The sequence below is a fragment of the Podarcis erhardii genome (assembly GCF_964252035.2).
Source record: "Podarcis erhardii genome assembly, chromosome: 2".
Classification (NCBI taxonomy): Eukaryota; Metazoa; Chordata; class Lepidosauria; order Squamata; family Lacertidae; genus Podarcis; species Podarcis erhardii.
The window spans coordinates 22076905-22088246 of record NC_138498.1 but is presented as its reverse complement, the minus strand read 5'-3'; the positions used below and the strand labels follow the sequence as shown (position 1 = coordinate 22088246).

Genomic DNA, 11342 nt, shown 5'->3' with positions numbered 1-11342 from the left:
TCAGAAACCGGGACGGCTTCTCTAAATCGGGGATGTCCCTGGAAAACAGGGACACTTGGAAGGTTTGGGCAGAGAAGCCAACTCCTAGGGGCTGTGGTCTCTTCAGTACCCCCCAATAAAATATTTGAGGGACCAGGCCCCCCAAAGTTAATGGGCATTGTCATTCAAATGGTGTGTGTCTGGGGTGCCAACTTGAATAAAATATTGGGGGGAAACCCCACCCCACATAATTGATCACATGACATGGCTCTCTCTCTCTCTCTCTCTCTCTGAATGACAATGGCCATTAACTTGGGGGGCTCAAATATTTTATTGGGGGGTCGAAGACTCCTCAGTCCCTATGGTCTGTGCTCACTGCATCTTGTGATTATGTGGGGCAGGGCTTACCTGCCCCCCCAAATATTTTATTCAAGTTGGCACCCCTGACAGGGGGTGTTTCTAGAGGCCCAGGAAAGAAGCCACTACCATTCCTATCTTTGGCCATATTGGACAATCCACCTCCTCTTATTTTCAACCAGTTTTCTGTCCTGCCCCCTCACGCCAAGTCTTCAGCCGACTTTCCAAGAACCACATTTCCTCCCTCACAAGAGGAAGGCTGGCGGAGAGCAGGTCTAGGTCACTGGGTCAGTGTACGCAGCCAAGAGCAATCTGGGGTAGTCATGGCTTCACTTCCTGCCCTCTCAAGTCAGTTTCCTGCATGCCCGGATACATGGAAACAAACCAAACAAGGTCAAAATGCAAAACCTGTTCATTCTCTGCAGGCAAAATGCCCATCTTCCTGCCTTCCTGAGACCCCTTTCCCATTGCCAGCCCCACACTTCTATTGCATGCGCTCACCACGTCGGGTGGAGCTGATGTGATGGCAGAGCAAAAGGCTCTCTCACACACACACCCCAGCCCGAATCCAACCAAGGCCTGCCTTTCCACTTACCTTCCAGCTAAGCATAAAGGACGAGAACTAGCTTCCCCCCTTCGAAAAAACTGCACTTCTTATGAAGAGTTGGATTGTGATTATTATTTTCTCCTGCAACAGTGGGCAGGCAACCAGAAAACATTAAAAGGGGGGGGGGGACACCTTCTCCAGTACTGCATGGCTAAGAGCCAAAACAAACACAAAACACCACAAGTTTACCCAGGCGTGTGTGAAGCATAACCCAGGCCCCACCTTTAAGGTTAATAATGTGGCATTGCAGGAGAGGTACAGGGACACAGGTGGCGCTGTGGTCTAAACCACTGAGCCTCTTGGGCTTGCTGATCAGAAGGTCGGTGGTTCAAATCCCCGCCACGGGGTGATCTCCTGCTGCTCTGTACTAGCTGCTGCCAACCGAGCAGTTCGAAAGCACACCAGCACAAGTAGATAAATAGGTACCACTGTGGCAGGAAGGTAAATGCTGCTTCCGTGCACTCTGGTTTCCGTCATGGTGTCCCGTTGCTCCAGAAGTGGTTTAGTGATGCTGGCTACATGCTGTCTGTGGGTGAATGCCTGCTCCCTCAGCCTGAAAGCGAGACGAGCGCCGCAACTCCATAGTCGCCTTTGACTTGACTTAATCGTCCAGGGATCCTTTACCTTTTACATAATCCATTGTGCTACCAGTTCTTTCAGTGCGCATTGTGAATTTGTGTTATATGTAGACCACTCTTCTTGCAGTGAATTCACATAAGGATGCACAGAAGAATTGCTGCTCCCTTTCATCACTAACGTGATGCATGACAGTGCCACATTGAGGGTGGTGGAAAAGCAATGTGTCGGGCAGCGATCATCACCTGTTCCAATCAAGAGCATAGCTGTCAACTTTCAGATTTGAAAATAAGGGATCAGCAGCCGTGAAAATAAGGAATCAGCAGCCTCACCTGTCCCAGGGACAGTCTACGGGATATCTAACAATCTGGGATATAGCAGCGGGAAGCAAGAAACGGTGCTGGAATAAGGGAATTTCCCGCAAAAAAAGGGAAGCTTGACAGCTATGATCAAGAGTAGCCGGTGGTCGGTTGCTTTAATTATTTCCTCTACCAAGTCAGCTCCTCAACTTCTCACAAAAACCTTCATGGCCTGTGCAGGTAAACCGTAGCCTTAGGTACAAGAGTGCCATGCGAGAGGGATCAGGAAGACAACGGCTTCAGAGCAGACAAGGCGTCTCTATAAGAACACCCCTCTCTGTGCAGCGCACAGGTCATGCCAACCAAGTAGCTGTGGTGCAGGGGGCTTGCCGCAAAATATGGAGGTCAAACATATTTAATGAGCTTCATTTCAGGCTCAGGATACATGAGCAATTGTGCAACCTCCTGTTATAAGAATTCTAAGGTCTCAAATATAAAATATATGTTCATAAACGTACAAGGCAAACACATACATAAGTATATAAACCACGTGTCTGAAATAGTACAGGAGAGCAATCCTGAAGCCATTTTGACTTTCCCAAATTGACCTCAAATATTTCTCTGCAAGGAGGAAGGAAATGGGAAAACCTTTCCAATTGTCTTTGGACTGTAGTGGCTTACACATCCCTGCAAATACAGTCTGGCCAGTTATCTGTTAAGCTGAGCGAACTATAAATATGTGTAAGAGATTCAGAAACTAAAGTATTTACCATCTCCAAGGAATGGCCCAGCTACCCAGAAAATGCAATCAAGTGAGGCATTATTAGGTATCCTAGCAGACAGGAGAGAAGCAACACTCAAATTTCTGCTGGAGACCACCTCCTTCTGTGATGTATCTATGATGTTTTAGGGGTGATGGTCTTGGGCTACAGGGTGGGCAATTTCAAATGTCTTTATAGGGGCTTGCGCACCATTGTTGTAGGTTCTACTCCCTCCTGCGTGTGGTGAGTGGGGACCCTGTTGCAGCAGTTCCTTTAATAAAGATCAGGCTTACTAGCCGCTTTGCTTCTCAATATACTCTGGTTGGCCTGTTATTTTTCTCCTACCAATAAGGAACCCACTTAAGGACTCTGTATGGACTCTGGAATAACCCATAAGAGAAAGGGAGCAGTTTTCTGGAAGCTTAAACCCACCTTTAATCCCAACCTGCACCATGGGGCCCAGTTTAAAGAGAGGACTTGCGAAAGCATTTCTCTTTCTTCTTTTCTCTTAGAACAGGGAGACATAAAATGCAGTCCCATAAGTCCTCTGTTGGACTCCTACCTCCCATCAGCCAAAGTCAAGATGGCCGACAGTCAGGGATGATGGGAATTGTGTAACATGAGGGGGCGAGGCCATGTTTCTCACCTGTCCAAAATGAGCCAGTACCAAAAAGATCAGGGCTCCCACGCCAGTCACAAGCAAGATGACCCCACCCTATGAGATATAACAGAGCCATTCTCCTCTTTTGCACTGGGGTGCTCCCAGTCGAAGCCCAGCCCCTCTAGACAAAAAGAAAATGGGGCATGAGCAGTGTGTTGGTCTCAACCCACCAGCTGAAATACTGAGGCAGGGGTAGTCAGTGTGGAGGCCTCCTGATGTTGTTGGACAACAACTCCCATCAGCCCCAAGCTGATTGACAATTGTCAATCAAGTCTATTGTCAGGGATGATGGGAGCTGACATCCAACAATTTCTCCATGCCAGTTTACAACAAGACAAGACTTTTAACTCCAGTACAGAACCATAGTGATAGGTATAGGTAAGATGTTTGCTCTCTTTTAAGGTGTTGTTGTTGTTGTTGTTGTTTTAAATACTAATTTGCAATGGGAGTAGCTAGCTAAAGACGCAGAAAAATCACCTTGCCTTATATAATCTGGATTGGCTGTTGTGTGTGACTCAAAACAGTCCTTGCTTTAACTCATTTGCGGTATGACAAACCACAAAATCCAGGGTGCTCATTTGCATGGCAAATGCCTCACTTCCCCATTAAATAATGACCCAATATTCAAATGAACAGGATTACAGAGGCTCAGAAAGGTAATCTGAGGCTCTCTCTATGAAACATTCATTGAGTAACATAAATAAATGCTCAGGAGACACAGCTAGCTGGAAAGTTTTCTCTCTACCGTGTCAGGACAGAAACCACCCTTTTTTTCAGAGCCTCCCACAACACAAAATAAGGATCCAGAGAGAAGAGGGGAGATAAAAGAGGACTAGGCAATTTATTGCTTACATGGATACGAGCCCCATGGACAGTATAGTACTGAGATCAGACAGTCACTACATGAAGCAACAAAGGCAGGCAGGGGTCACAAGTCTCCATTTCGGTTGGGCCCCTCTGAAGCGGGGCCTGCAATGCCACAATATGTTCCTGCAACAAAATAATTAATTCTCACACAACCTTCCCCTCCCAATCAAAGTCTGATCTGTGGTAAGAATGCAGGACTTTTGTGTGCGGCCTCCTATGTTCAGCTCCGGCTGTGAAATTTATGGAGATTATGGTTGCCACAATAACAAGAGCGCAGCAGTCTGTCCTTCTTCAAAACTGCCCGCAAGGGGCACTCACGTGCCTCAAAGCAAACTTCTGCATTTTCTGCAAACATGGGGCATAGGCAGTTGTGGTCTTGCCTGGCACACATAGATACACACTGCAAAACAACGGTGCCACAAAGACAGGGAGGAAAAAGACACACACACACACACACACACACACACAGCAACTCCTACCATAAAACTCAAAAGACACAACTGTAAAATGGCCGCTCACATCTGGGCTGGTAAATTTGATACCTCTCTGCCCTTTAGGCTCAAACTGGGTTATAGACAGAGCTTCCACATTAATAGAGAATTAAAATACAGGATTCAACTTTCTCATATAATTCCTATCCAGCACTGGGTACAGAGTCCTGACAAACTGGAGAACACAATCTGGCATCCAAACACTAAGAGATGCCCAAATGATGCACTCATAGTAGAGGGGTCAGGGGGCTGTTTACCACTGCACCATTCTTCCACATTAACCGTGTTCTAACATGCTTCTGCCATTCCCCAGATTTTTAAAAATACACCTCCATATTGAACAGATTCACCTTCCAAGCCACCCACCCAAATAACAGATCTTCCTACAAGCTGGGAGTATCTAGAGCAGAAGTAGTCAATGTGGTGTCCGTTCTCCAGCTGTTCTTGAACTGTTCCTGCTAGCTAGGGATGATGGGAGGTGTAGTCCAAAAACAGCTGGAGACCCAAGTTTGGGAAACAGTGGTAGAGTGTGGAGAGCAAAGCAAGTTATACAGGCTGTGCAGTTTGCCCTTGAAGGGGATTTGATTGCATGAAGCAAGGCATGGGGGCCACAGGGCAAGAAAAGAGCTGCATCCGTGTTCTTGAGGTCTGTTCTTAATTTCAGAAAATGTCAAACTCTGCAAACGCCTCTCAACGGCCCAAGAGTTGGAAGGGTGGCCATTGTGGCAAGTTATCCCTTCTTGCTAGGCAAGGGCACTCTCTGTGGCCTGCTTCCCCATACACAGTTTCTATTTTGGGGGGAAACGGAGCGGAAACTGATTAGATGTGTCCACCATTACTTTGAGACGACACCCAGCGTTAGGGACACGGGAAGCTTACATGTTGCGGGGCAAATTTTAAAGAACACAAAGCACACACACACACACACACACACACACAAAATAGTTTCTCACAGAGATGGCTGCTGAACAGAAAGCCATGGATAAATGGCTCAATAGCGCCAGCTTATATTGCACTTGAGTGAGGTATGTAAACAATGGAACGGAGTTCGATCTACTACACAGAACTGGCTCAGAATTCCTAACTGGAAAGGTTTTCGGCCCTACGGTCTAGTGAGAGGCCAACATAGGCATGAGGTTTAAGACGATGTCAAATGTAAACAAGGAAGAGAGGGAGCTAGAGCAGGAATCTGCAGCACCCCTGCGGGGGCAAGAGACTCCCCCCCCCCGCAGCCTGTCTCTCCCATGTTGCTCCCTAACAATGCCCCGGGGCCAATTCTACATCAATCTCTCTCTAAGACAGTCCAAGGCCTCTTTCTCCACAACCTATTCACACCGCCCCAGTTCCGAAGTCACAGTGTGAACTACTGAGATGTTCCCTCGGCTGATAGGAACGGGGACCTCAGAGCAGACAGCGAGGTCGCAAGAGTGGTTCGAGTCTATTGCCCTCCTCGGGCTTCTGGGAAATGGGGAGGGGAGGCTGAAAACGCCACCTTCCCTCCTTTCCAACAAGTCATTGGTCAAAATGAAGGCAGGGCAAAGGAAGCTGTCTGCCCCACCCTCGTCTGCTGCAGTCCGATGGCTCAGAAGACAAGCAACAATCACGATGTCAAGGTAAGGATGTCCCGGCTGTGGCTCACGGGCAAGGTGGGCGGCCTTGCCAGGCTTGGCTCAGGCACCAACACTGATCCTAGCTGAGCTTGCATGGCTGCTGGGATCGAGTCACAGGTAGAGGCAGTTTGTGGAGGCCTGGAGAGAAAGAGAGGAGAAGGAGGAGATTAAAGGCCAAAACCTGCAGTCTCTCATCCCAATACCCAGGCAGGAAGACCAACTGAACAAGTTGTTCCATCGTTGGAATTTCATTACAGTGATACTTTGGTTTTCAAACGCCTTGGTTCCCAAACACCAAAAACCCAGAAGTAAGTGTTCCAGTTTTCAAACGTTTTTCGGAAGCTGAACATCCGATGCAGCTGTCGGTTATTGTTTCTGGTGAGCCTGCACCAATCAGAAGCTGCGCCTTGGTTTTTTAACATTGTGGAAGTCAAACGGACTTCCAGAACGGATTAATTTTGCCGCTTTTGTTTTTGCTATTTATTTTGCATTTTTGTTTTGGAGGCTTTTTCAGTTCATTTGTTTTTGTACTGTGTGGAACCCATTTCAGCTAATGTTTGATTGATTGTGTGACTGCAGAAATGGATAAAAGCCCCCCATCCAAACAATGGCTATCATCAGTGCAGGTAAGAATTTATTTTTTTATCATCTACAATACTGTCTTCTTTATTTTATACTACAGTACATTGATTATTGCTTTCATTTTATGGATCCATGGTATCGTTAGATAGCAAAATTCATGTTAAATTGCTGTTTTAGGGGTTGTTTTTAAAAGTCTGGAATGGACTAATCTGTTTTGCATTACTTTCCTTTAAAAAAAAACAATTTCTATGGAATTTTACATATTTTTATCATCATGACGTCATTCACATAACAGAAAACAAAAATAATGTTTTGCATTACTTTCCATGGGAAAGCACGCCTTGGTTTTGAAACGGACTTCCGGAACGGATTAAGTTGGAGAACCAAGAAGAGTTTGGATTTGATATCCCGCCTTTCACTCCCCCTTCAGGAGTCTCAAAGCGGCTAACATTCTCCTTTCCCTTCCTCCCCCACAACAAACACTCTGTGAGGTGAGTGGGGCTGAGAGACTTCAGAGAAGTGTGACTAGCCCAAGGTCACCCAGCAGCTGCATGTGGAGGAGCGGAGACACGAACCCGGTTCCCCAGATTACGTGACTACTGCTCTTAACCACTACACCACACTGGCTCTCTAAGGTACCACTGTATTTGTTGCAAGCCTTTCTGAGCGTGTGGCTGGAAAGGGGCTGATAAGAATAGTAAATAAAATGAACACGCACAGCGAGCCAGCCCAGACAGGAAATGAACTGGGGTGGGGTGGGGCGGGGTCCTCACATGCAGAACGGTTGTTCCATACACAGAAAAGTTTTCCGGGCTGTGAACCGACAACCCTAGGTAGATTCAGAATGCTCTAAGAAACCCCCAGGGCCCACCACACTTTGGCCTGGTTCGTGAATCAGGTAAGCCAAATTACGGCCTAGCATCTTGGCCAAACCAAGGCTGGTAGTTTAGCTGCCCCAGATAAACCACAGGGGAAAACCTTGGTTCCAGCTCATGGTTAGCTTGGAGAGAGCTGAACTTACCAAGCCGGGTTCAGATGATGTGCTAAGCCAAGCCATAGCACAGCAAAGCAGTATGACTGGAGAAGAGCAAGTGGCTCTTCTCAAGCCCATGCGTTTGCACCAAGCCATGGTTTAGCTTAGCATGACATGTAAACTAGGTCATAGTCAACCTCCACAGAAGGAAGCCGCAGCCCTAATGGGACCACATCTTATGCTCTTTCCCCTTCTACCCAGGACAAGGTGGTCCCTTTGTTGCTGATCAGACTACTTAACAGTTCTCTTTCCCAATATCGCTGTAACAAATAGACAGAGGAGAGCTTGAAGGGGGGGAAAACACCAGCACTTACCAAATGCCCTGATGAGTTCAGCTTGCACAGCCCAGGTGAATTTTTTCACCAGGCAAAGAGTCGTGAGGCCAGCAAAGAGCATGTTGTAGAGAAAGACAATGTAGAAGTTTCCTAGCCAGTTAAACCTCCCAAAGTCGCCAAGCAGGTCAAACCTCGTGATTCCTGAGATGGAGAGAAAGAAATAATAATAATAATAATAATAATAATAATAATAATGCTGGCCATGCAGCACACATTTGAATCTTCAAGGTCATCTGCAATATTTTAAAGATCTGTGATTCATTGTGCTATCTACCGATTTATGCTCCTTGCAAGAGTTTTCTGAACATTATACAGAGGGCGACCATTTTGCACGGGGTTTCCGTTCCTGGCCCTTGCACACGTCAGTAGATTGAGTATAAGCGTGCCCTATTCTGCCCTCTTCTGGGTCCAAGAAGGAAACACTGTTCTAGTCAATAATGATTCTGCAAATAAACATGAGGGGCAGTACACTACCCTCTTTTGAAGCTACATAACCTTTGCAGGGGACAGGCCTTAGACACTCTAATAACTTTTTGCCTCCACCCAGAGGATCAGTGGAAGCAAAATAGTGCAAATAAAGGAAATGAATACACAAATACAGTGGTACCCTGGTTCTCAAACACCTTGGAACCCAAACACTGCAAACCCAGAAGTAAGTGTTCCGCTTCCGATTTGAGTGCCACACTTCCATTTTGAGTGTTACGCTGAGGTCTGTTTTTGCTATTTATTTTGCGTTCTTTGTTTTTTCCCCGGCTTTTCCGTTTCCTTTTTGTGACTGTGTGGAACTCATTTCAGCTACTGATTGGTTGATTGACTGTGACTGTAGTACATGGTTTATCGCTTTCATTTTATGGAACAATGGTCTCGTTAAATAGTAAAATTCACGTTAGATTGCTGTTTTAGGGGTTGTTTTTAAAAGTCTGGAACGGATTAATTCATTTTGCATTACTTTGTATGGGAAAGTGCGCCTTGGTTTTGGAACGCTTTGGTTTTGGAACGGATTTCCAGAATGGATTAAGTTTGAGAACCAAGGTACCACTGTATGTGTAGCCCGTATTGCTATCAAACTCAAAGAAGAGGGGGGTTTGCTTGAGCTGGGTGTTTTTGTTTTGAAAACACACAGCCCTGCCTACACGGGAGTTTTTCAACAGTAAGTCTGAATTTTACTGATGCACTCTGAAAAAGATGAGGAGGACAGAGTGAAGTAGGCAAAACTCACCCAAAGTCCGAGACAAAACTGGGAGGGCAGAGCTCAACACCAACAACGAGACACAGTTCCCGATTATCTGCAAGGAAAAGCATCTTGAAATAAACATAGCTCAGAGACAGAACACGCAGAGAGAAGTTCCCAGGTTCAAATCATGGCATCTCCTGGAATTCTGGAGAGCCGTCTGCCAATCAGAGTAAACAATCCTGAGCTCCCAGCATCCATTCCAATGACATAGAAACCCACATGACTTTTGACTGCAGACTAGCAAGGCGGTAGCATCATAGCCACAATTATTCCCCACCCCTCAAAGAGGAGGCTCTGTGCCTTAGCTCTTACGGGTGCAAGCTATAACTCACTCAGCCCCCCACTGCCTCTCTGCAGTTCGCAAGTCCTACTCGTAGTCAGATTAAATCAAATAAACAAGGAATATTCAGTGTTATGCTGGAGGGGATGCCAGGAAACAGGGAATTATGTTCACATGTGGTGGGGGTGTAAATATGTACCATTTTCCTGGCAAAGGGTGTTTAAGGAGACAGCAGAAATCACTGGGTGAAAGCTGACCAAAAGTCCAGAGGTAGCATTATTATCAATTTATAAGGGGTGGGAGTTTCACAGGCTATGAAGGACTTGCTCACAAATTTATTGACAGCTGCACGAATTACGATAGCTAGGAAGTGGAAGGGGCAAGCAGAATATAAAATAGAAGAATGGTATAAAGAGGTGTGGGATATAGCTATTAATGATAAATTAACATGTGCCATTAAGGTAAGACTGGGAATATGCAGGGAATATGATTTTGAGGGTGTTTGTAGAATTAGTACTGTTAAAATGGAAAGGGTCAAACCATTACAAGAGGTAGGTGTTGAAATTTTGGGAGGTTGGGTAGTTACAATGGAATGGTCTTGGTGGTGGGGTGCACAGTTTTATTCTTATTTATTTATAATTATTACTTTGTGAAAATATTTTTTTAACAAAATAAAGGCAGAGAACGAACCATTAAAAAAACCCACCAAGTCCTACTCGCTAGCAGCCTCTCTGACTCCCAATTTCTTTGAGATTTCCCGGCCCCACTCCTGCTTTCAGATCAGGAGCTCCCATTAACATGCTATAAATCAGGGGTCAGCAAACTTTTTCAGCAGGGGGCCAGTCCACTGTCCCTCAGACCTTGTGGGGGGCTGGACTATATTTTGAAAAAAAATAATGAACGAATTCCTATGCCCCACAAATAACCCAAAGATGCATTTTAAATAAAAGCACACATTCTACTCATGTAAAAACACGCTGATTCCTGGACTGTCCGCGGGCCAGATTTAGAAGGCGACTGGGCCTTAATTTGCCTACCCATGCTGTAAATGATCCTCCCTTTCTCAGCAGATGAAATATAACGGTTTTTGTCTTTCTGTCTTTTTCCAGCCAAGCGGCTCAGGGATTTCACCAGCGACAGTGGTGTCGATTTAAACAAAACAAAACAAAACAAAACAAAACAGCCAGATATATACAGTACCTTGGTCATGGCTGTGTCATGTTGCTCAGGCAGCAGTTTGGTAAACAGTGGGGAGCTGTAGAATCCCACCACGGAGGAAATCATTAGGTAGCTAATACAGCAGAGGGTTAAGGAAGACTGATGGAGAAATTGTCATCACCAAGGACAGGCTGGGAAGCTTCCGAAGAGAAGCATGTGTGCGCACACACAAATCATGCACAGAGTGTAGGGATGATTGCGGAGTGGGGTCCGGAGGGAGCACACTCCCCACCCGCAGGCTGCCACAGTCTGCCTGCACGCGTGACCTTGAGGTGTGGGGCACCCCCCCCCCCAAGACAAGCCACAGCTGTCTGAAAATCGTTCCCTTTGTCTAACCTTTTGCGGTCTCAATAGTCTGCGGTGTCCTGTCTGTGACCTTTGTCTCTGAGACCTTCTGTCTCCTTCATCATACACTGTGCAAGGGGGAAATGACGCGGTGGAAACAGGTGCCA

At 46.2% G+C, this 11342-nt stretch overlaps 1 protein-coding gene and 1 long non-coding RNA gene across 2 annotated transcripts in view; one reads left to right on the top strand and one right to left on the bottom strand.

Annotated features, from left to right (window-relative positions):
- The first annotated feature begins 343 nt into the window (after positions 1 to 343).
- On the top strand, positions 344 to 4799 carry LOC309335160. The gene is made up of 2 exons (XR_014153409.1): positions 344 to 1223; positions 2662 to 4799. It is a non-coding gene; the product is annotated as an uncharacterized lncRNA (long non-coding RNA).
- The window catches only part of LMBR1L (limb development membrane protein 1 like), a 46697-nt gene continuing 39417 nt past the window's right edge, over positions 4063 to 11342 (bottom strand). The window contains exons 14-17 of the mRNA XM_081849784.1: positions 10873 to 10963; positions 9378 to 9444; positions 8138 to 8299; positions 4063 to 6346 (exon numbers count right to left, since the gene is read on the bottom strand). Of these exons, the coding sequence (XP_081705910.1) occupies positions 6288 to 6346; positions 8138 to 8299; positions 9378 to 9444; positions 10873 to 10963 (379 nt within the window). The 3' untranslated portion in view covers positions 4063 to 6287. The remainder of the gene's footprint in view (positions 6347 to 8137; positions 8300 to 9377; positions 9445 to 10872; positions 10964 to 11342) is intronic.